This window comes from Pleurodeles waltl, chromosome 6 (genome assembly GCF_031143425.1).
Source record: "Pleurodeles waltl isolate 20211129_DDA chromosome 6, aPleWal1.hap1.20221129, whole genome shotgun sequence".
Classification (NCBI taxonomy): domain Eukaryota; kingdom Metazoa; phylum Chordata; class Amphibia; order Caudata; family Salamandridae; genus Pleurodeles; species Pleurodeles waltl.
Window position 1 is genome coordinate 885,221,493 of NC_090445.1, and position 26,428 is coordinate 885,247,920.

At 46.6% G+C, this 26,428-nt stretch overlaps 1 protein-coding gene across 2 annotated transcripts in view; it reads right to left on the reverse strand.

Annotated features, from left to right (window-relative positions):
* DNMBP (dynamin binding protein) overlaps window positions 1–26,428 on the reverse strand; it is a 469,368-nt gene that overhangs the window by 214,953 nt on the left and 227,987 nt on the right. For both annotated transcript variants that reach the window (XM_069239684.1, XM_069239685.1), the window contains one exon: window positions 11,639–11,761. In XM_069239684.1, coding sequence (XP_069095785.1) covers window positions 11,639–11,761 — 123 coding nt within the window. The remainder of the gene's footprint in view (window positions 1–11,638; window positions 11,762–26,428) is intronic.

Genomic DNA, 26,428 nt, shown 5'->3' on the forward strand with positions numbered 1-26,428 from the left:
CACTCACACAAGCACCATACCCATGCAGACATACTGCCTCCACTGTGTCTCCCTCCTCCCTCCCTGCCGTCTCCACTCACACCTGCATGAACTACATCTTCAGCCACTACCTCCATCACCAGCACGCCCATCACCACACACCGCTCACGTGCACTCACCACCCCCCCCACCATTCACACTGGTGTGTCCTCTCCCAGTGTGTCTGTGAGCCCTCCTCCCAAAGTACACAAACGCAGTCACACACCCACCCTACAGCCATCCACCTCACAACAGCCTCCAGCCAATGCACCTTCACCCAAAGTCAGCAAACGTACACCTCCTACATCCACTACATCTTCCTCCACTCCCAAACCCCCTCCATCTACCTGTCCCAGTGTGTCTAAAAAAAATTTCCTATCAAATGTTGACCTCTTCCCTACACCTTACCCCCCACCCCGTCCGTCCCCTAGGGCCCGCCTTTCCAGGTCCCAACCCAGCACCTCAGCCACCACATCACCAGGCACAGTGGTGCCAGCAATAGCAGGATTTTAGAGTGCGCCAAGCAACAGGGCTGCCAGTGTCCCAAGGAGCGACGGCAAGGACATTCCCCCACCTCCAAAACAGAAAAAGTGGCCCACATCCCGGAGGGGGAAGGCGAAAATGCCTGCCACCAAGGGCTCAGGCAAAACAAAAGTGGAAAGTGGGAAGACAGCTGCGCCACCATCCAAGGTGGGGAAGGGCCAAAAAATCAAAGGCAGGTCCACGTCGACGCCAACCTGCAAGGTGGACAAGACCGCCACCGGCACCGCCTCCTGCACCGCCACCACAGACACCGTCGCCAGCACCGCAGACACTGAGCCCTTCACCAGCACCGCAGTCAGTGAGCCCGCCACCAGCACCGCCGCTACTGACACCGCAGCCAGCACCGCAATCAGTGAGCCCGCCACCAGCACCGCAGTCAGTGAGCCCGCCACCAGCACCGCCGCTACTGACACCGCAGCCAGCACCGCAATCAGTGAGCCCGCCGCCAGCACCGCAATCAGTGAGCCCGCCGCCAGCACCGCAGTCAGTGAGCCCGCCGCCAGCACCGCAGTCAGTGAGCCCGCCGCCAGCACCGCAGTCAGTGAGCCCGCCGCCAGCACCGATGCCACAGAGCCCGCCGCCAGCACCGATGCCACAGAGTCCGATGCAAGCATTGCTGCTACTGACACCACCACCAGCACCGCTGCAACTGACACCGCTGCCAGCACCGCTGCAACTGACACCGCTGCCAGCACCGCCAGCGGCCACGCGACATCCTGAGCCAGTGGCACCACCGCAGACATGGCTGCCATCCCCAGTGGTTAGTCGTACGAGGCTGGTGGTCAGTTCCAGGAGCCTGGCCAGCTTGCATGTTGCACCACCGTCAGTGGAGTGTCACATCCACTACCTCAGTCCTTGGCAGGTTGAAGCACTCTGGGCACAAAGCCCCCTCCAGAACCAGTGGAGAAAGGCATCCACTACCTAAGTCCTTGGCAGGATGAAGCACTCTGGGCACAAAGGCCCCTTCAGAACCAGTGGAGTATCACATCCACTACCTCAATCCTTGGCAGGATGAAGCACTCAGGGCACAAAGCCCCCTCCAGAACCAGTGGAGAAAGACATACTCTACCTCAGTCCTTGGCAGGGTGAAGCACTCTGGGCACAAAGCCCTCTCCAGAACCAGTGGAATATCACACCCACTACCTCAGACCTTGGCAGGATGAAGCACTCTGGGCAAAAAGCCCCCTCCAGAACCAGTGGAGTATCACATCCACTACCTCAGTCCTTGGCAGGATGAAGCACTCCAGAACCAGTGGAGTATCACATCCACTACCACAGTCCTTGGCAGGATGAAGCACTCTGGGCACAAAGCCCCCTCCAGAACCAGTGGAGAAAGGCATCCACTACCTCAGTCCTTGGCAGGATGAAGCACTCTGGGCACAAAGCCCCCTCCAAAACCAGTGGAGAAAGACACCCACTACCTCAGTCCTTGGCAGGGTGAAGCACTCTGGGCACAAAGCCCCCTCCAGAACCAGTAGAATATCACACCCACTACCTCAGACCTTGGCAGGATGAAGCACTCTGGGCACAAAGCCCCCTCCAGAACCAGTGAAGAAAGGCATCCACTTGAGACTGTGGCTTTGCACTCCCCAGGATAAAGCAGTGGGCAACCCACTCACTGAAAAGACTTGAGAGACTGTGGCTTTGCACTCCCAGGATACACCAATGGGCATGGAGCCCCCTCGTGGAGCTGGCGTCATGCACTCATCTGGCTGAGGTGCCCCCCCTTCCATTCCCCCTGAGGTGCCTGTTTCATTTTGATCTGATGCCCCAGCAGTGTTCTCTCCGTTTGCAGTCTGGTATCGAGTGTGGGCCTCGTCCATGCATTTTGGGCCCAGTGGTCCACAGACTTTGAATGGTGCACCATCTGGACTTGTATAGTAGGTGTACATAGTTGTTTATACTGTATTTAAAGTTTTGACTAATGGATTTTTATTGATTACAATCGTTACAATCATTTCCTTTTGTCACTGCGTTCTTCCAGGGTGGGGCTGGGGGTGTAAATCTATTGTTGCAGCATGTATTGGTGTGTGTGTTGTTGTGGGTGGGGGTAGGGGTGTCGCGTGTGTGTCACTCTCTTTTCCCTCCCCCCTCCCCTGTGTTGTAGGTGCAGTACTCACCGTGGTCATCACCGCCGTCGTTCGTGCTCCTGGTAGAGGAGCAGGAAATCTATTGCAGGGAGGATTTGAAGTTCTGGCTCCATGGCGTCCTGGTTCCTCGTGGGTTGTGTAGAGGTGAGTGTTTCCCCTTCCAAGTCCTGTTTCCGCCGTGTTATTGTTCGTGTTGAATCCACCCCGGAAAAGGTGGCGGATTGGCCTCTCATAATAGTGTGGGCGGTACACTGTCTTCCGCCTGTCTGTTGGCGGTGACCGCCATGGCAGTCGGAGTGTTAAAGTGGCTGTCTTAGTTGGCGGTTTCCACCATGGTCGTGATTCCCTTTTTTTTTAACCGCCGGCCTGTTGGCGGTCTTTCCGCCGCTTTAACACCGACCGCCAGGGTTGTAATGAGGGCCAAAGTCTTCTAGCCATAGACTGAATCAGACCTTTGATTCAATACTTTTAAACATTAATGACAGCAATAAATCATCTGACAAACTGCAGGGTGACATCCCTTTAGCACAATGGACAAATGGTTTTCATAGATTATAAATTTTGTGGCCAGAAATTCAAAGGTATCTTAATATTCTTGAAGCTATTGGTTGAAGTGAAGGCTCACGCTACCCTTCCACCCTCTGAGCAATTTGGCACAAGGTGTGCAAGCCATATGGAAAGAGTATTTTGATGGATGGACTCTCGTTCAAACTCAGACAGATTTCAGTATTGGGTATGCCAAGCAGTTAGCTGCCAATGAATTTGTCAATAATGGTGGTTCCAGAGTGATTGATAGCTCGCACATATAAGGGACGATTCACAAATCTTTGTACACCCAAGAGCCTGTTCTGTAGCACCTGTCATTTTGTAGAGCACAATCCAGCTCCTGAGTCACAGAATCTCAAATGGTGGGACGCAGCATGCAATAACGGACATTCCTCCACCAGATTATGTGCCAATAAAGTGGAATTTGTGTGTGCGAAAATATGAACTGGGATGAATTGGGATGGGGCTTTGGGTGGGCCTAAGTAAGTCTACCATCAAAGGTGATTTGTGCCCACAAACTCAATCTTTGATAATATTGAGCAAACTGCTGCAGACAGTTTCCCGTGCTGAAAACTTTTGTAGATACAATCTAATCAAAGGCAGTAGAATATATATCCGTTTTCAAGGTGGGAATGAAGAAAGAGACGTTTTGTGGAGTTTAGAGCAATGTGCTTCTCCATACTGAACACGTTTGGGGAACAATATTTGCCCTGTGAAGAAAAATAGTTACTAAGGAACATGCACATGTTCAAATATGTTCTTGTACCTTTCACTATGTTAATAGTTAAGCATATAAGTGCTCTTTGAAATCTGACAGTCGCAAATTTTCATAAATGTTTATGGAATTCTTTTAGAACATTAATTTACTCAAAATCTGAGTAAGTTGTCACTTATTTCTTGCAGGATTTGTCAACTTGGCCCTAAAAGGGTACATGGAGGAACTGACTGACCCACTAACAATAACTTAGCAAGAGGCATGGTAATGACTAGTTCACCGAGGACCAGATGGCATGCAAAGCGCGCAGGGACCGGGCTGGAGTGGAGACCCTGCTCTGCCTCTACTCCCGGGAGGGATAAACACTGCTGCGGCTCTGTGAACAGTTTATTACTGCATGAACGACTTTTAAATCCTGCTCTGCAACCAACCCACCTGCTCATTACACTGAGCGAACAATATCCACACCACCATTTAGATGTAATACATTCCTCTATAATTGCCCGGGAGTGAAACTATAGTCTGCGAGGACCTGCAAAAACTTACATTTATTTTAAATATTTTTTTTAACAAAATTAGTTTTACTACAGCTCTGCCGATATTTTCATTTCCTGGCCGTACGGAGAAATTTTAGTAATGGTGCCGGTATAATTATTCTGTAATATTGATAATAAACCTGTTCCAAGATTCGCAATCTTCACTAAACGCATCGTCAGTAAAGATATTTAACCGCTGCCCTGTGCTGGAGCTCTAGGGGCCAGCTAACACCATTTCCCCACAAGTTTGGGAGCTAGTGCCCCCCATATGTGCGTCGCTCAACCAGCCTCGCCTTTTTATCGAACTGCACGCTGGACGCTGCGGTTTTTGGACTCGTTACTGCAAAGAACAATAAGGGAAATCCCAGAATACAAAGCGCCGCTGGTTTAAAAACCAGGACTGGCTGCCAATGGCACGTGACGAGGACTCGCTTAACAGCGATGCTCATGACCAGTCTGCACGTGACATTTGTACAATTCGACATAAAAGGCGCGTGTCAGAATTCTCTGCCCTTAATTCGTCAGAAAAGCGTCAAAGTGAGGAGAACCCAAAGGTAGACAGCGATCTTTACACTTTCATGGCAGGTGAAATACCCCACCCCCTTCTCGTGTTATTTCTTCTTCGCCGTTTCTTTAATGTAAAAATCACAAACCGCTGATGTGTGAGCGTCCAAATTAGAGCTTGGTTTACGGGGCGGAACGGTATGTTCGCTTATATTAAATACAGTGCCCATTCCAGGGGGCATTATTAACGGAAAGCACTTTGGTAGCGGCATTTCTCTGGAGGAGTAGCAACAGCGGCACCTGCTGGATGAATAAAGCAATGTCTCATTTTCATCAGTAAAGAATGTCTCAAGCAGGAAGCCATAGGCACCCTCCTTTAATTCGCCCCACAGCAACAGCACTCTACAATTTAAAGTGGTTTTACAAATGTTTAAATAAATATAACCTAACCTGCGTCATTCTGCCGTGCTGTACAAATGCTACAATAGCTGTAGATAACACGTTTTATACTTCAGCGGAGGCAGGGTTTAATGCAGGGTGGGAGGGGTCCCTGTTCAGTGGATGTTGGTAAATCAGAGTGGAAACCTCGTTTAAGATATACCATGTGCAGATGTAACCTGCAAACAATAAAGTTAAAGGTAACATTACCCAGTCTGAGGTTTATGTGGGTTCTGCGAAGCGCGTGCTGCCCTGCGCCCTCGCCTAAGTAAAGCATGTAACAGCCTACTTACAGGTAGGGCAACTAGAATGATGTGGCAGTGGAGGAACAAATTATGCGGTAGGGCTGACTAAATTAGAAGTAAGATGAGGCGAATTATGTGGCCTGTTCTGCGACAGTATTATGTATTTTAGAATGTACAGACACCAATGAAAAAGGGAAAACACTATGGCCCTCATTATGTCCTGTTAATGTGGCAGTAGTACCACCAAAGGGCTGGCGGTACACACTGCCACATCATGAGATTGGTGGGTTGGCTGCAGCCAACCTGCCAATTTACCATTCATACCACCATGGCAGTATGAGCCGCCGGGCCAGAGATGTGAATCCCCAGCCCGGCGGCCAACAGAGTACCGCCCCTGGCATTATGAGCCAGCCTACCGCCATGTTTTCCGTGGAGTTAGCAACGCCACAAAAATCATTGCGGTAGGCCCTACCGGTGACAGGGAATTCCTTCCCTCTCACCAGTAGGTGGCTCCCCCCTCAAACTCTCACCACACCCCCCCACACCCCTACCACCCACACTCTGCTCCTCACGCACCACCAATGCACACACTAACCCCTCCACCCACTCCGATTCATCCACACAGCGCCCCACCCCCATACACGCACCACACATACAGCCATTAACTTACACTCATCCATACAAGCATTCATACACCCACTGGCATACACACATTCATACACGCATTCTTTCAGACATACACACACACAAAAAACACCCCCCCCTTCTTTCAGGCGATCAGCTTACCTGCTCCGGGGATGTGGTCCAGCAGGGAACGGCAAGGGGCGCTGCTACCACCAGCACCGCCCCGCCAGGTGAACACTGCCAAGCCGTATCACAGGTCATGATACAGCTGGCGGCATTCAAATGGCATGGCAGTGCTGGTAGTAGCAGCACTGAAAGCGCGCCTCCTAAAGGCATGTTTGCCTCTGCGCAACACCCCCATTCAAATGAGGGAATGCCCTTCAATGAAAGTGCTGGCATTATATATGCACCAGTGCTGTCTGAATTACAGAAGGGGCTGCACAAGCATTTGTGGCCCCTTCTGTAATACCAAAGAGCCCCAGGGTCATGCAAAGCGGGCGCAAACACCTGTTGCACCCCCGGGGTACTTCTGTAGAATGGCCCCAAGAGATAAGGCTGAAGGCATTGCGAGTGTCTCACAGTGCCCATCAGTGAGTTAAAAAGGCTTGCATGCTAAAAACAGTCACTAAATCGATAAAATCCATTACATTAATCTTTTTAAATTAAAGCTAATGTAATGCATTTTATCGATTTAGTTACTGTTTAAATATGTGAAATAAAAAATATTTACACTTACCTACTGCCTTCACGTCATTCGGTCCTGGTGCTCTTCTCGAGGGTCCAGGAGCAAAACTCCCGTAGCTAATCCAGATGCTGCTCTCATGCTATTAATCAGCAAGAGAGAAGCTCCAGGATTGGTAGGAGCGGGCTTACACAGTATTATTTCAGGCACTTGGTGCCTGTGCTTACTTTCTACCCGGCTGTCTAAAACAGCTTGTTTTGGAGAGGTTTAAAGTGCGTGTGTCAGGCTGGCCGTCGCAAGACAGTCGGCCAAAGTGACATGCGTTATTAAAACTGCTTTCACCACTTCTTCTCCTGTGCCGCCTGTCAGCAGGGATGCCCCCACCCTGCCCTCACAGTTGTAGAGGAAAAACACATTGGTAATAAACTCAGTTAATTGGTATTTTATTTTTCGCTTTTGCTGTGCCTGCAAGTTTGGCTGGGCTGCACTCATATGGAGAAGCCGTCTCTGACTTTTGGCGCCATCTTGAAATAACTGCTCTGCTGACATCAGGGTCTGTGGGGCCACATCAATTTACACAGAAAATCAAACAAAATATTTTTATGACAAATGAAAATGATCATTAGCGCCATTTTGGTTAAATTACATTACATATCAATATTGTTCCTCAGAAGATAAAGGGCTATCCCTGGTATACCTACTGGGATAATTTATACTGTCTCACCAGAGGTTTCATCTTACTACTAATAGCTTATTATCAGGAACAATAATAAAGGACTGAGAGACCAGTTAACCTTGCAAAGTGTTTACCACTGTATTACAGAACTTGTGCCAAATTTATTTAAACTTTTCTTCCATTAAGTGTGAGCTAGAAACCCATTATTTTTGCTGAAATAGTCAAATTATGCAGCAAATGGCGGAATATATTGCAAGTGCAGTAAGTCCATAATTATGCAGGATATACTGCTGCCACATACTCACATAATTTCAGTGCTCATGCTTATAGGGTATAAAAGGCCCTTGGTACGCTTTTACGGACATCTTGTTGCGTCATCATCAAAAGGGAGATTATCAGTCTATAGCCACACAGCCTGCTAATGTGTGTAGTGATGCAGTAAGTTCTGAAGTTCCTTAACTGAATAAGTCATACAAGGGGGAAACAAAAATATAGAAGGTGGCACTGTGATGGCATCATGTGGAACTGAGACCCTGGCTATGTTCATTTAGTAGTTGCTCAAAAAAGTCTTTAACTTAAAAATGGGTGTATGATTGATGAATGCTTATTTTTATTCAGTACATATGTAATGTTTTGTATGGAAAGGAATTAATAATCGTAGGATCAAAACAAAACTAAGTGATGCATAAATGATATTCACAGAAACCCGATTTGCACATTAGTGTTATCAGGAAAACTGTGTCTGTGCAAATTTAGTGTTCATTTAAATGAAAAATGTAATGTATGCAAATTATTATGCGGTTACCTTTCAGGATTACCAGCGAGACCTCGCTGGCCATCTCCCAAAGGGCATAGGTGTAGTGACCCAATAGGCAGACTTCATTAACTGCACTGGCTGAAGAAAACATACATTTGCCAAAAGCATCAAGCCTCCTAGATTCCTTATCCATAGGAGCGGTAGGGAATGGAATCCATCTGCTAGCTGAGGCCTGCACTATAATGCTCTTTTGAGTAAGATGTTCTGAGAGAAAGTCTGGGTCTCCAGGCACGGGTCTATGAGGTCTGACCAGCTGACTGTTTACAGAAAGACAGGAACATGGTTTCAACCAGGTACCCATCAGAGTATCTGTAAGGAAATAACTGAAAGGAAGCACGGGCTCAGATGTTGCTAACCCTGTAGGACTTTTGTCAAAACAGTTTTCTTGTCTCAGTGTAGGGAAGCTGTAGATCTGGCAGCTCACATGCCCTTCAAACCCCCACTGCGAACGAGATGCTCGCCTCCCTTGGAGAGTCGGACTCCATCTCGGGGGAGATGTATAGCTCAGTGGTGTTATGCACATCAAGGTGTAAGGCATTGTCAGTGTAATGAGGGTGGAGCAAGCCATCTCCCTCACCATCATCATCATCAAAAACATTCTGGAGTGAACCCTGCTCTGGCACAGAATCAGAATCAGAACCAGTAAGATAAAGCAGCCTGTTGGTAGCTGCTACGCAGGAGGCGCAGGAGTGCAGTCCGGATGTATGATACGGACTCCGCCTTTGTAATTTCATAGCACAGCATCAGTTGAGGTTTGGAGGGTATCGGTTCAGGATGTGACATAGCTGCCTGCACCATGTCACCCTCTGGGAAGTGGAAGGCCCTGCGTGGATCGTGGGGCTGGTGTGGAAGTCTGTACTGGTGTTGGTCTGGTAGTAGGTCCCAAGAGGGCAAATGGTGCCAAGGGAGGACCCTAAACCCCCCAATCCTCCACCCAAATGGCATTCCAACTGTAGGATCCTGCAGTTCCTTTTGGCCTGAGGGCACACCGAAAGGAGTCAGAAACGCCAGAATGTCTACAGCCTGGCCTCTTTGAAGGCACCAATCTGCTGTGGGGTGTAAGATCAGTTCAGTGACTGACAACCTTGATAAAGTGCGAATTGAATTTTGATACCTTTGAGCTTTCTCGTTGGAGTCAGAAAAGCGTGACTGGGATTTTGTGTCCTGCTTTGCTTTTTTATGCTTGTGGCTGGACTAGGATTTACCAGAAGTCTAAAAGCAAGAACTGAAACGATCCTAGAACAGCCCCAAAATCTGAACAGATTTCAGGCCTGCGACTTGAAGTGGTAACTATGGAAAGATACATTAAGGTACACCTATCACACTACCTTGAGTCATGTCCCAAGCAAAGCACCAAAGGCAAAGCTTGTGCAGATCCATGATCAACATCTACTGACTGCACTCACAGCACAATTTGAATACTGTCATTTTCACTGGGGACATAGTTCGTTAGTACACTGCAAGAAGGTTGAAAGTCATCAGAAAATCAACAAATTTGTGAACAGAATGCTGAATCTAGGTCAAAAGGCACAGAAAGAAAGGAACTGACGTCAAGGCACAGCGGTTCTACTATGTTACTTCCGGAGTAGTGTGTAGCTAACACATAGCCACACAGTGCCAACTAAGGGCTTACGGGAAAGCTACAAACAAAGATCTCCATATCATATCTAGCACCAAGGGAATATTCTTAAGAGAGGAAGTTGTGGTTTGAAGTATCGCCCAGAAACTAAACTTGCTGAGAAACACAATCTAAAAATGCAAATCAAGACACCCAACCATTATAAGGAGCATTGATCAGCATATTCCAGAATTATATTGTAACCAATCTTGTACAGAAAAGAAAGGCCAGGATGATCAAATATTCATGTACCATATGGGAACCATTTGCTCACCCAAGAGGCTACATTATACCAAGATAGGATATATTTAAACAATCTACTGAGTTCTCGCCTTTTATGTAAATTGAGTGCACAGTGGACTAAAGGGTTTGAACTTCACTCAATTAAAACTGCTCATTTTGTTCAGGACAGAAATAAAGGCACAACTCACAATTCACTTTTACAAGGGTCTAAATATCACAGGCATCTATAAAACCTACCACATGATGCTGCATCCACTAAGCCATTTCCTAGCACTCTGTCCTTATATCATGTGACATCTTTATGACACTTTTTGTGGCTGGTGATTCTTGGTTCCCCTCTGCAAGGACCCCTACTTTTCCAACACATGGTTCCAGTTCTGTCCCTCTAAATTCGCACTCTGCTTGTGTAGTGTGGTTAGTCACCCATGCTAGGTGGACACGATAAACATATGTTGTACCTTTGGTGAAAGCAAACACACACATATAGAGGCACTACAACAGGGTGAGGTAAGAACATTTCTTTACCAAGAACTAATCATATTGTAGAAAGAAAGGTAATATATCCTCAGTTCAGTATCCTTCACAGAGGTCCCATTTTCGCCTATCTTAGAAGCCTTGGAACACCACATCTAATATTTGGTAACTCAGTAACAGAAAACATGCAATTCAGTGGGTGGAAAGCTGCATTCTAGACACATCAACTGAGTAATGTATAACGGATACCAATAACTTGCTAACCTTTTTCTTTACGTGCAAACTGTTGTCCTCTCAGGTCTATCTCACCAATTCACAGAAGGGAAGCCTTACAAAACAAGTGCACTAGGGCTTCTTCCAATTCTATGATTTGGACACTGCCTCCTGGGTACATAGGAGTACATTACCACAGCAATGCACATAATATGCAGGTCCATCAAGAAGTTAGTATTTCTCTCTTTACATTTTTTACCTGCCTAACCTAAGCTCATATTATTTTTACTATGATAAAACAGTTCACAGGCATTCGAAAGGACTCTTGACTACCCTTGCGCTGTATATTTTGAGCCTGCTACAGTGCATACAGTCTTATTTAACCTTATGAATAGTGATGCACCTTTAAAGATACTATATTCATAACAGACCTCTGTGAAATGTGACAACAACTTCCCCTTTAGATCAACTAAAGTGATCATGGGCATTTTATTTTATTGCACAATGCCTACGGTTCAAAATATGACTAATTTGGGTGCACTCAAAAGCAGGCTAGTCATAGTATTGAGACCCCAAGAAAGACCTGTTCATCTACATTATGAGGAGTTAGTAATAAAAAGTAGCTGGAAGGTGAACAGTGCTGGGTCGTATCGTACCTTGCTGCAGGGACAGGGCTCCAGGTTCATCAGACACAAAGTCGCTAATGCAGACGAAGAGCTTCTCTCCAGGTTGTATGCTTGGGATTGTCAACTGCTCCACAAAACTGCTCGGAAATTGGCCTAGATAGAAATGTAACAATGATTGGCGGACTTCTAATTATCACTGATCACAAGCATATAACCCACCAAAATAAGAAAAACAGACACTTTACATTATTTTAAGTATTTGTTACACCTGCCACTATGGTTTATGTGTCCACACCACTTTGCTTCCTGACTTGCACACATAAAAATAGAAAAAGACCAATTCACCAAAGAGGTCAATCTGTTCTTGGCCCATAAACTGACAACTATAACTGACATAAGCGGTAAACAGTGAGACATCAATATGTTGGACAGGCTGCAAATCCAATCAGAAACAATATTAAGGACCCAAGTAAATGTTCAGAACACATAAGATAAAAACAGTGATAACAGAACCTGAGTTGGCAGCCAAAAGACCATTTTATGTCCTTTTTTTAGTCTCCCCTAGGCATCACATGCACTGTCTCTGCGAGGCAAGCTGTATTCACTCTGTAGGCTTACAGCCTGCCCATCTCTTTTGATTTGTTAATGATTGCCTTGTTCGGAAAAGCTTGCTTCCAGGTGGTTTTGCTTTGTTATATGTCCCTCCTTTACATGTTCTGCTCCCTCCCTTGGAGCAAAGACCAAGTACTTGTATCCTTTCACTTTAGTGTATTTTCCTTTGCGCATGCACACTTGTTTTTTCACTGCAGAGTGCCTGTGTTTTCAGGAGGTTCCTGCTAAAGCTTGTGGGAGATGCGTTTGAAGCCTTTTTTTTTTTTTACAATGTGCTTGATTTGTTTACTAAGGCTTTCCCGTGTTGACAGTGTTTTTTAAATTTTTGTATTTTTTTTAGCTGTATTTTCTTTTTTAGCATCATGCCCTGGTAGGGAACAAACCCTATCCCTCTAGCCCAGCAAACCCATTCATTGCCTTTGGACCTACAGTATAACTACATACATTGCTTGGTGCGTACTTAATGTTTATGACCAGTGACTCAGTCGAACCAGCACGTCATCTCACATGTCGTTTTTTCCTCCCGCAGCATAACAACCGAGCACTGCTTTCACATCACGCAACTGCACTTCCTCCCTCCCTTCTCCCTTTTTCCCCTCCCACTTTATCCAGCCATGTCGTGCCATGTGACACTTCTGCCATTCTTCACTTCCTCAGCGACAGCCCTGTCATGCGGTGAGCCGCATTGCTGTTCATGAAGCCATTTCTCCATATCTGTCTTGGTGCATCAACAATTTTGCTGGTTATTTTTAATATGTGTGTTTGTTTTGTAAGAGAATATATGTTTTTAAAGGGGCTCGCATTCTGGCTTCAGGTCCTTTATTTAACATAGTGATAAATGCTTTCATCCTAGCGACAGCCATGTAAGTAGCTGGGAAAATATCATGTAATTTTCTGTTTGGCTGACAGGTAGACAGATGGCAAAGCTACAGTGTATTTAACATTTATTTTGATAAAATTTGCTGGGATTCTTTCATATTTAACCAACAGTTGGTAAAATACACAACATCAACTACAAACATTCCACTTCAACTGTATCAGGGCATTCACAGCTATTTTTGTGAATCAGACGCATCTCATTCTCATTGCTGTGTACCTTTACTTATTTCTACTTTGCGTCTGTGTACGCACTGTCTCCAGGGAGGTGCTTGTCATTGTGACCTCCTGCCCTCCCCCAGAGTGGGCACTGCCAGACCTCTGTACAGCAACAAGTTCCATCCCAGAGTATTGTGACCAACCTGCAGTGAGCTTCATTTAATCTGCAGAACCTGTGCTGTGAGTTTGTGAGTATGGCGTTGGCGCATAGGATTGCAAAGCAATCTTAATTATGCTCTTTACATGACCTGTGTTATGTGAAGCCAACCCTGCCACCCATCTCTCCCCATAAATAAGTGCTCAGCCCGGGGTACCAAGCTCGAGATAATGAGGAAGTAACACTGCATTCAGAACATGTTTCCACACTGGTAGGGAACCTCAGTAGGGTGTACATAACCTAGAAGGTTATATCTACCGTATTCATAACAATAAAACATTATGTACACCATATAACACAAACACAATGTACACTTACTATTCACACAACTACTGTAAAATAGAAAAAACAAAAATAGAACATCTCGTGAAGGCGAGATCTATTGGCTTTGCCAATGCTTGGTAAGAGCAGAGTTTGGTTACAGCTTCTATTCCAAGATTATTCTCTTACAGTGGGTCACAGTCTTTTGTCTTGTGGCAGTCACTGATCAAACTTTCTTAGCATACAGTTGCTGACATATCGCAAGTTCACTAGTTTTTGGGATCTTTGTGCAATCAATGGGTGAAAAGCTACTGAAAGAGTTCAGTGGACTAAAGCATCCTCGTAAAATAACTTGCTAAATCTGAACGCCAGACTATCAATGTCGGACGTGCTCACCTTTCATCCTATTGAAGATGAGGAGCTATTTGACTGGGCATTCATAACTGTATATAAGCTAAAATGCTTTGGGTCAAAGCGCAATACTAAAATCAAATCATGTCCTGAATTCCCTGTGGCTGGGTGTACAAGGAGCAGAGGGCATAGTGGATTAGTAGGGATCACAGAAGGCATAGATTTAGCCCCAGCACACGGTACTCTTCTGTACTGTAACATCAACATATGGGCAAACTCCCCACCATGAGGCCAAGGACTCGATGAGCCTGCAGATTATTCTTCCCTCTCATGCTAGTGACAGGTTTGAGGCTCTATTCTGGGACGGCCTGTCTGAGACCTTTACATGGAGGTGGAGAAGGTCCAAGTCCCAGTTCTCCTAACTCAGCACCTTTCACAAGCACCCAACCCCTAAATGCTTCAGAACACTGAGAGATTACTCTGCTTCTAAAGTATATAAAAAACTCTCACTCGGTTGCAAGAGGACCACAACCGGGGTGCTTCTGTCCCTGCCTGACTGCTGCTAACAGGCTATTCCCCTGGACTTTAGTAGATCTCCTAATTATAGCACACACCTTGCGTTGCTTGATGCTGGGATTGCATAACCTCCGCCTCTGCCCTACCTCACATTACTGGCAGGACAAAGCCATGCAGTAGACCCTTTCCATGAACGTAATGCAATCACAAGGGTCTCATTTTATTATTGTTTTGCTTCATTTCTGGTCCCCACCTCTGATCCCTACCAAACCCTCTTTAATGTTATGATCTGGGAGAATTCATGGCACTGGTAGGTGAGTGTTCCTAAATGCCCTAGGACAGACGTGCATCCTCTGGTACTGGCATAGGCCCATCTAGAGTGTGGGTGAGTTGCTGCACACCTCTCTACTGGAGAACACTCGTGCCCGCTACCACTATTGTGGAACGAAGGTAATCTTTGCAGAAAGATATTATTACAGGCAAAATAGTCTGTAGGATCTTCAGTTGAAGATAAAAGGACTTAACTACTATCTCAAGAAGATATAGCATTTCAGCTGAACTCACTATGGTGTTGTCTCTTTTGGATGCAGAAAAGAGAAAGTGTATGGATAGGCTGCTGTTACTTGATTTGATTTGCACAGGTCTAGATAGGAATGTGCCTGTACGGTTTGATTTGACTTTGATAGACACATATGATGATTAAAATGCTGAATAATGCTGCAGGTGCATGCCTTGCGGTAACTGTTAATGGTGACTGGACCTACATTTTTCACAAACTGATGTCAATGCCAATTTCTGGCATTCTGCACAGCTGGTCTCCATTAAATGTGCTCTTGCCATGCCTCAGATGCTTTGCCCTCATGCTCTATGACTGGGCCTATACTGCTGCACTTGCTTGTTCACAACTCACCAGAAGCTCACATTGACTGCTATGGCTTTGTTCAGCGGTTTTCAATTGTAAAAGTACCATCTTCACAATGTTTTGTGACATCAATTGTGTACTGGGTTCTTTTGTACTCTTTTCTTGGGCAGTGACATTTTACCACAGCATGTCCTGAGTTATCACCCACTTGTTTTGAGGATAAGATCTGCACAGTAGTTTGGTGGTTCTAGGGTGCAGGACTTCAAGAAATGAGACCTGGGGTGGTACCCATGTTTGGATCATGTGATTTCCATTCATTCGGACCTCATAGGTTTCAGGGATCTTCTGCAGTACATTACTATATATTATGTTAATAATTTTGTAAAGAATGCGTATACCAATCGGTGGCTTGGTGCTAGTGTCAGACATGATGTTTCAGAGCAAAGGCAGAGAAAAGGAATTTAGAAAGAGGAGCAAAAAAGCCAACTTTTTAGTTGTTTCCTAAATTATTGGAGATTAGGTTCAGCTCTAAAATGATCAGGCATTGAGTTCCACCATTTAGATGTACAGCAGAAGAAAGTTCATACTCCACAGTGTGCTTTTTAGGGACGAGCACAAAAGCGCTCCGTCCCTGTTGTAATCTCTCTTTGGACTTTTAACTACACCCATGTCATGCCTGTCACTTTCATTGGTTGGTGGCTTGCCGTTTAAAATCTGCTTGATTTCATTAGTGAAAGGCATGCATACATCATGCCTTTTCCGGTGTTTAGCCCTCCTCAAGCGCACCGGCCAACTACTGAAAACTAAGGTAAGGAATCTACAACTAGAATATGTCTCTACAAGGTATTTTGTTACTGAAGGTAAGTAACTTGTACATCTGATAGAGACTTCTAGTTGCAGATTTCTTCCCTTAGAATAGATAGCCAAGTAATGCCATCCTCGGAGGTGGGCTGCAAATCAAGATCATACTAGAAAGTCCTGTAGGAACGAACAACCAAAGTAGCCAACCCGATGGATTTGACTGTCCACGCAGTAATGTTTAGCAAACGTGTGCGGAGACGCCCCCGTAGCTGCCTGGCAGATATCCAGGACAGGAACTCGGCGCGCAAATGCGGTGGAAGCAGCAGTTGCTCTGGTGGAATGAGCACGCAAGCCCTCAGGGGGTTGCTTCTTGCCAAAGCGTAGCATATCTTGATGCAAAGAAGTTGAGAGATAGTATGTTTTTGCAAAGCCTTCCCTTTTTTCGCACCCAAATATCTGACAAAGAATTGATCATCCACCCAGAAATCTTTAGTACGATTGAGATAGAAAGCCAACGCTCTTTTTGGTTCCAGGCGGTGGAGTCTCTCCTCCTCATGAGAAGGATGGGGGGGGGTGCATAAAAAGATGGCAAGGTGATAGACTGGCCTACATGAAAAGGAGTAACAACCTTGGGACGGAAGGAAGCCCTTATGCGCAAAATCACTTTGTCAGGGTGCACAGACAAGTATGGGGGTTTTGAAGAAAGAACTTGAAGCTCACTTACTCTGCAAGCAGAAGTGATGGCAAAAAGAAAGACAGTCTTGAAAGTGAGGAGCCTTAGAGGGCAACTGTGCATCGGCTCAAAGGGAGTACATATTAAGTAAATAAGGACAAGATTGAGGTCCCACTGAGGCATGATCAATGGAATGGGAGGACATAAATGGGTGAGACCTTTAAGGAATCGATTGACAACAGGAGACTTAAAGAGAGAGGGCTGATCCGGTAACCTAAAAAAGGCTGAAATAGCCAATAAATACCCTTTAAGGATGCCCAAAGCAGAGCCCTGTTGGGCTAAAGAAAAAATGAACAAAAAAAACCTCAGAAAGAGGAGCAGAGAGGGGATCAACAGATATGTTGGTACACCATGCCACAAATTTATGCCAACAACAGACGTATACCGTTTTGGTGGAGGGACGCCTAGCTGCAAAGATAACGTCACAGACTTCAGACGGAAAGCCAAAAGCCATCCCCTGCCGCTGCTCAATCTCCACACATGAAGGCGGAGATTGGACAGGTTCGGGTGGAGAACCGTCCCCTGGTGCTGCGACAGAAGATCCTCCCGAAGAGGCAGTCTGAGTGGAGGATTGGTGGCCATCCTCAATAGCTCCGGATACCATACTCTCCGTGCCCAGTCCAGAGCTACCAAGATAACTTGGGACCGGTCGTTCCTGATCTTCCTGAGAACCCTGGGCAGAAGTGGTATAGGCAGAAAGGTGACCGGAGTTCCACTTGGGACAAAAAGTGTCTCTGAGCGAGTGCCGCCTTGGAAACTCCAACTCGCAAAGCAGCTGACATTGCGTGCTCTCTGTGGAGATCTAACCAAGGCTCTCCCCACCGCTGAAAGAGACATTGCGTCACCTCTGGATGGAGATGCCATTTGTGATCGGCTATGCATCGAAGGCTGAGCTCGTCTGCTCTGACGTTCCGAGAGCCCACCAGATGTTGAACCACCAGGGTAATGTCCTGATGTTCCAGCCATGTCCAGAGGCACAGTGCCTCCTGACAAAGGGTCCATGACCCTACTGTGCCCTGTTTGCTGCAGTACCACATGCAGGTAGTGTAGTCCGTGAACATTTGCACTACTTTCCCTTTGAGAGAGGGAAGAAATGTTTTCATCGCAAGCCGAATCGCCCGGAGCTCAAGAAGATTGATATGGACCCAGACTCCGCCGGAGACCAGAGGCCTCTGATCTCCGCCGCTCCCATGTGGCTGCCCCAACCCAGAAGTGATGCATCTGTCACTATGGATAGATCTGGCTGGGAAAGGGAGAGGGATCTGCCATGGACCCAATGCGAATTCGAAAGCCACCACTGCAGATCTTTCGCAGTCCCCTCCGAGGTCTGGACTATGTTGGAGAGATTTCCCTGATGCTGCGCCCACTGGAACTTCAAGTACCACTGCAGAGCTGGCGTATGCCATCTGGCATGTGTCACCAGCAGGATGCAGGAGACCATGAGGCCCAGCAGCCGCAGAGTCAGTCTCACCGAAACCCAAGACACAGACTGAAAGATCGGACTCATAGCCCAAATATTTTGAACTCGCTTTTTGGGAGGATAGGCCTGAAACTGCACTGTGCCCAGAACAGCTCTGATGAAAGGGAGCATCTGAGAGGGAGTCGGTGTGACTTCAGCATGTTGATACGAGAACCCCAGCGTGTGCAGGAGGCTCACCCTAGTCTGAAGGTGGGAGACGACTTTCTGGGACAAGTCCGCCTTCAACAGCCAGTCGTCGAGGTAGGGGATGACTGAAACCCCTAACCTGTGCAGATGAGCTGCAACCAATGCCATCACTTTTGTGCTCATGACCTACCACAAATCGCAGATAACGTCTATGGGAAGGCAGGAAGGGAATGTGGAAATAAGCGTTCTGCAAGTCCAACACTACCATCCAGTCTCCTGGAGCTAAGGCAGACAGGACCTGAGTCAGAGTGAGCATTTTGAATTTCTCCTTCATGAGGAAGTAATTGAGGTTCTGAAGGTACAGGATAGGACGCAAGCCCTTGTCCTGTTTCAGCACCAGAAAGTAGCGGAAATAACAACCACAACCTACTTCTGGTACAGGGACCTTTTCTATGGCTCCCTTGGACAAGAGAGCTGCAAATTCCTGGCGGAGGAGTGCCAAATGATCCTCTAGAAGATAGCTGATTGATGGGGGCATGGCTGGTGGGAAGGATTCGAAGGGGGGGCGGGATAGCCCTTTCGAACTATCTGCAAAACCCACCTGTCAGTAGTGATTACCAGTGGGGCAGGTTATGGCAAATCCTCCCGCCAACTGGATCAGAGTGAGGGGTTGGACTAGGAGAGTTAGGAGGCTGCAGCAGGGACAGGGGTGGACTGGGTAGACGTCAGGTTCCTTGTCCCACACCCATGTGTGATTCTGCGTCCCGGGCCACACAGGGGCTGAACAGCATGGGTGGCACAGTGGCTGTGTTGGGGACGCGATAGGGAGCCCCTTCTGTGGCCACAAAAGGCACAAAAAGCGGACTGTTAGAGGCGAGGGGCAGTGGAAAGGCCAAGAGACCGAGCTGTAGCCCAGGAGTCCTTGAACCTCTCCATAGCCGAGTCCGCCTTGTCTCGAAAGAGACGGATGCCATCAAAGAGCATGTCCATAAGAGACTGTTGGACATCCCCCGAAAAACCAGAAGTATGCAACTAGGCATGGCGCCTCAAGGCCACCGTCATCACAACCGATCTGCCTAGAGAGTCGATCCTGCCCAGCCCACATTGGATCGTGAACTTCCCCACATCTCTCCCATCGGTGACAACTTGGAAGACAATAGTATGGGCCTCCTCCGGTATCTGCGGCAGAACTTGTTCAACTGTATCCCACAGAGAGTGGGTATAGCAGGCCCAAATGGCATGCGGTGTGCACGGACCGCAGCGCAAGACTGGAGAAAAAAAAACATCTTCCCAAATTGTTCCAGCCTTTTGATTCCCTATCCAGGGGTGCGGAAGGGCATGCACCAGAGGAAGAGGAAGCCTGGATGACAAGACTCTCAGGTGTGGGGTGTAGGGACAGGAATTTAGGATTGTTCAGGGCGGGCTGATGGCGGTGTGAAACAGTCCTGTTCACAGGAGCCCGTGTTGGGTTTGGACCAAGCACCCAAGAGGACCTCGGTGAGGGCTTCATTGAATGGCAGAAGGGGCTCAGATGTGGAATCCCCTGGCTGAAGCACCGCCGGCGCCCTACTGACCACCAAAGAATAAGCCGCTCCCTCCGCCTCAGCCACTGTAAAAGGAGACAGCATGCCAGTGTCTGAAAAAGTGTCCAGGCCACTGGCCTCGCCCAACTCCTATGCCCAGTCCAAATTAGGGTCATCCTGGTATTCATAAGGGTCCAAGGACCCCTCCAATCCTTCCCCGAATTCGTACCCATAAGAAAAAGGGTCCAATTCTGACCTGGGGTGAGTACACCCATCGAAGACAGAGACAGCATCGGCTGACGCCGTTTCCGACTCCAAGACGTCAGGGATGAGGATCGGGTCAACATCGATGGTGGGCACCACCGACATCAGGAGCGTCGACAATTGAACCAGTGCTGGGGAAGGTCTCAATGGTACGACTGGTTCGGTGCGGATCTGCAAGCGGATCCAGAGTGGACCTCGGTGGCCAGAGCCGAAGCCACCGGCACGGAACCCAAAGGCCCCCTGACCGAAACCTTTGGGCCCGAAGGCGCCGTATCGGGGTCGGCCTGCCCAAAAATGAGGCACATTTTCCTCATAAAACTCCTTAATTTGGGCAGAGGTCGCTCCAGCTCCCAGACATTCGGGGAAGCGTGGAGCGGACCCAGAAGCAGGCTCCAAAGACTGATGCACTGTGCATCGACGCTCCTCCCACGTTGCATCAGCCAAGCGATGAGGTGAAGTCGAAGGGTGATGGGACGCTTCGACTTCTTCTTCTTCTTACCTGTGCCCGAAGACTTGGAGGAAGAAGAATGGTGGTGTCTCCGCGAGCGGTCTCGAGAACTTCCCCTCGAGCGAGACGGGGACCTTCAGGTGTATGGCACGGCACTCAGAGCACGACTTCGGGTTGTGGTCGCGCTCCAAGCACCACAAACAGACCCGATGCAGATCCGTTACCTACATCATGCAGTGACAGTCCTCGCAAGGCTTAAAACCGGTCTTCGGGGACATCGCAACGCACCAAAAACTCACCCCCCCAAAAACAAATTCGGTCAAAAAAAGCTCTCTCAGGATCAGCGTGTGGCGCGGAAAGAAAATAACTGACTTCACTGCGCTGAGGCAGCATCTTTATACTACTCCCAACGTCATCACGGCGACTATGACGCCCGCAGAGTCGACCGTCGCAGCCTACCGACGCATAAGGGTATTGCTCTAAGAAAAAATCTCCGGATCCAGTCTGAAGCCTGGAGGAAAATTCTACGGTAAGGAATCTGCAACTAGAATTGTCTATCAGATAACTGATTTTCTTAACTCAATTGGGATTAAGGGAAGAATTTTAATATTCTCAGAGGGAGAAAACAAGAGGATGTTGCCTTTCTTGTGTGGTCGGTGAATACTAACTTGGCATAAAAAATGACTCCAAAGTTTTTTGCTTTCTGGCCTGGCAGTTGGAGGGACCGAAGACTGGCCATTACCAAACAACAACACATCTGTTTTTTCAGAATTTTGTTTTAAACAATTCTTCTGCATCCAGTCGGCAATGCTACCTATGCAGATGTTGAACTGAATTGTCTTCTGGTTCAGAAGAGACAGACATATCTATTTGGATGTACGGCATCATAAGATAATAATGAGAAACCGCAAGATCAAATGAGTTTGATCAGTGAGGTGATTTAAACATTAAAAGGGTTGGATTCAATGAGGATCCTTGAGGGACTCTGCAGGGAAGAGTAAAGGGGGCAGAGATAAAGCCTCCAAAGCGACCACTTGCTCTCTGTTGGACAGAAACAACCTGATCAATTTTAAATTTGTACCCATAATGCCGAAACTTTCAAGACTGTTGACCAAAAAAGAGTGGTGGACTGTGCTGAAAACAGCCGAAAGACCAAGCAAGATCAAAGACGCCTTACCCCCTCCATCTACGATTGCTCTGATCTCTTCTGTGGCCGCTACTAAGGCAGATTCTGTGCAACAGTTGGGTCTAAAACCCATGCTGTGCTGGATCAAGAAGGTTGGTGGTTTCAAGAAAGGTTGAAAGAGTGACTGCCAAATGTATTCTTTTCTAAACAAGTCAAAGATTCCCATATTAAAGTCAAGGTGTACATGATTATGCATGTTCTATTATGAATTTCCCACGCTCTTCAGCTACTTGCCTTATATGCCTGACCTCGTTTGAAACCATGAGATGTGTTTTTCTGTCATCATTACAATTTGGCTCCTTTGTTACTGCTCAGACCTTGGGGAAGTGGATGTCCGAAACAAGTTTATGGAAGGGTTCATCTCTCATTTTCCACTTTTCCGATGTCACTCTGCTGGAATAGTCAAGAGTCAAACCTTTTAAGGTTTCTGCTTTGGTCTGTTAGACTGTTTGTTGCTTTTCCATTGAACATATCCCGGCGGTCATTGTCCTGAGCTGAGCTCCCCTTCAGGATGTGGGATTATGTCTCAGGACTGTTTAGGTCCCTCACAGAGACTTGGTTTTGAATCCTAGAGTTCTGTCAGTATCACCAATCACCTCTGTTTCAAGTGCTTTGCATGGTTGACTGTTTTAATTAACAATTGGCAGAAGTGTTTCTCAGTCACCAAACAGTACCTTCACTCATTAAGATTGCACGGCTCTTCATTAGCTACTGTCCTGGAGATTGCTTTTATTTCACCTGTTGAGTTCTACAGCTTTCATTGTCCTTCTCAACTATGATTTACTATGTTATTTTTCAAATCTAGAGAAATGTTCAGTGGAATTCTGGGAGAGCCTATGGCTTATTTAAACTCCAAATAATTTTTCATTGTGTGGATATGCTGAAATTTGATTTCACAGCCACTGAGTGATTGGTTCTAAAGATGGAGACTTACATGCATAGAAGTCTTCCAGGAAGCCTCATATATGGATGTTTTGTCTGTATGTCACATACGCCAATGACAAAAGGTGTCAATTACAATTTTTACTTTTATTTCTGTATCTTATAAATTAAGTACTGTGATGAGGAAGATGGATGTAAGAACCTTGATCATTATTTGAGGTGGGTGCCTGACCACTTCAAGGAACAATCACAGTCCTTGTCAGGGTGAACTCTCAAAGTCACTAAATTAACATGAGCTCAGCCTCCTGATAGCTATCGCACTAAGCAGACTGGCTTAACTTAGGGGACTGTGTAACAAATGTATGCAATACCAAAACACTAATAAAGACAAAATGGAAAACGATAAAAATCCCAAGCTGAAATAGAAAAATAAGTATAATGTAATAAACAAAATGACACCAAAAGGACAAAAATCCAATAAGGGAAACTAAGATATGATTTTTAAAAAAAGTTTAAGCAGAAAGAGGGCTCAAAAATTCCAATGATAGCCAATGGTCGCGACAGACCAGGATCTAGGTGCAATCTGAGTCTGACAGGCGCGGATGAAGTGCAGGTCGGATACACCAATGAGGTACATCCTGATCTAAGATTTTACCTTCTGATTTAGGTCTCTAAGTCCCAACCCACCATAGGAGTACAATTTAAAGACCCACCCCCCCGGGACCTCAAGGGAGATAGTGTCACAGAGTGTCACGCAGAGTCCAAAAGCAGAATACGTTCAGGTCCAGTTGCTACTGCTCAGCTTGGTACCGCCAGGAAAAGGCCTTTTGTAGGTTGTTGTATTTCTGTAGCTTGAACATGAGGTCATCCTTATGACCCTTGGAGTCCACTTCTTCGTCTTGGGTACAAGAGGGAGCAGTCCAGTCCTTCAGGGCTCCTCTTAGGTCACAGACAGCAGGTCCAGTCCTCTTCTGATCTTCTGAAGGTGCAGAAAGTGTTCTGAAGAGGTTGTCCACGGGTGCCTCCTTTATGCCTGGCACTAACTAGTTAGTGGGTGAGAATGTCTCCTGGGCACGCCCCAAGCAGTGGGTATAAGATCCCAAGGCAAATCCTACCCAATTTGAGCATTTTCAAGATGGCAAAATTGTTTGGCCACACAAAATTTGGCCTCTGAGGGCCAGGGGTGTGTGTCAGGAGTGTAAACTACGGTAATTCTAGTGTCCTCCCACATCTAACACTAAAATCCAATTTCTGGCAGCCATTGTACTTACAATAAACCCAGATCAAAACGTCTGGTAGAACAAAAGCAGAGTTCTTCAGCAACCAGAAAGTAAATCCACACAAACTGACTTGGGATCCTGTTCTATCCCTTTTCCAGTGCGCTCCAAGGGTAAACAATAGTATGGTAGGACAAAAGTAGAGTACTTCAGCAATCAGACAGACGACCCACAAGAATTGTCTTGCCATCCTGTTCTTTTGTCTTACAAGCGTGCCTCAAGTATTAGATAAAAACCCAGCAGACTTGTATTTGACACTCTAGTGTCAAAAAGGATGCCACAGCCACCACTCTGCATCTATACGGGGTTCAGAGGAATCACCTCTACTCACACAGGTCAACCTAATGTTTGTGCATGGGAAGCATTGAGCCTTTTCACACCTACTCAATGGTAATTACAGACTGTGGGAAGCTAGAGGGCTAATGCAAAGTAGCCTCAGGGAATTTCAAGCAGGGAAAAGGTAACTTTCTAAATGTTCGTTTTACTCTATATTTATCAAAAATCCAACTTCACCATTGAATTAGATTATATTAACAATTAAAAATAGTTGTTTGGTTAATTTTCTATCTGGCCCCATCCCAGAGATGTAGTGTTAGGATTTTTATCTGTACTCTGGTTTTCTATACAGGATAGCTACGCCTGCCTCAGTGAAAATAGCTTTTGGGTGCTAGTCACTTTAACGACATTTTAACATTACATTTCTAGATATGAAGCAGCGAGGAAGGACAAGAAAGGAACCCAGCAGGCTTTCTGACTGATTCTGTCCTGGCAGCATGAAGCAGCATGTGTGAAGTCGCCATTCGAGGTGGCTCCACCGGCTGCTACTGAGCACAGCCAGATGTCAAAATGGGTGACCTTAGAGAAACTACCCGTTATTGGAGCCTCACATTTGCTGCAAGTTGTATTGCTTTGAGCCATTGAGGAGTCCTGGGAGGCATGCACTTAAAGCATGAGCCTGTTGGTAGCTTTTAGCAGTAGATGGTGGACAGTGGATGAACCTGTGAACCCTCAAGTTGGGCGAGTGCTTGTTAGTCTTCCCCTTTTTTCCTTTTGTAAGAGGATTTTAATGTGCTTGTTCTAAGCATAGATAGCTTTCCCTTTGTCTTTTTTCCCCTTACTGCTGTGCTTGTGCACCTATTGGGCTAAATTAGCCCTTGGCCGCCTGCATAAATTACAACTTGGAAAAATTGTCCCGAACAAACACAGGTGGTAGCAGCAGCCGGTCATGCTGGCTGTGAGGTTCCTTTTTTTCATTTTTTCACTGAGGCATATAAGAGCATTATTTTGGCATGCAGGCCCCTGTGGACAAGACAATGGTTAAAATCTAGAATTACAGCACAATACAATCTGGGGCAATTTCTGAGCTAAGGGACTGTAGGTTTTTGTTCTTTCTCTGAGGTCCTATCTGCGAGATACTGATGAAGCCCTACTAAGGAAGAAAAGTAAAAGGGCTAAGAGGCCTGAAGGGCCCATCTGGAGATTTATACAAATCCTATTCAACAGGGAGCAGAAATGGTGCACAATAAGGTGGAAAAATGTTTATAGACAAGCCACAAAGAAAAACATTCCTAGGGAGTGGGCTACTGGACTCTCAGCCTTCTGTTCAGAAGATACAGTACATATGAAGTCGTATTTAAATTGAAGTCCCAGTACAGATGTTGACCCTAACCCTTACTCCAGGCATGGCAGGAGGTGATGAGGCTGCAGCGCTACCCGTGCACTGTTGGCACACAGATGCAAGCAGGGCTCAGGCTCGGCTGACCTCTTGTAGTATGTGCCAGATACAGAGAAACATGGCGTAGAAGGTGCAAATGGTAATCCAAAAGTTGATGGAAAGTTACCTCATGTAGATTCTTGGGAAAATAATGTCTACCTGGGCCAGCCAGTACAACTACCAGCAGCTCCACCTGCCTACCTCAACACCCAATTTTTTGTAAACATCTGCGCTGAGGTATGAAACTCCCTTTTGGCGTGCAACAGGGAGATGATTCTTCTGCAAAGGCAGGCAGCATTAGGGGGCTGGTGCATTTAGGTCCAAAGGAGCAATGGCAATATCACTGATGAAAATAACTAAATCCATGCCACTGACTAGCCCTCTAGTAGCTCAGAAAGAGAACAGGGCTATTACACAGGGGAATACAAATGAGAAAAATAATCCTTATGAAATTGGGAGCTAATCTGGTCGATCCAGATAAGGATACAGATGAGACTCTTGTGATAGAGTCTAATGCAGAGCTATGTGTTTG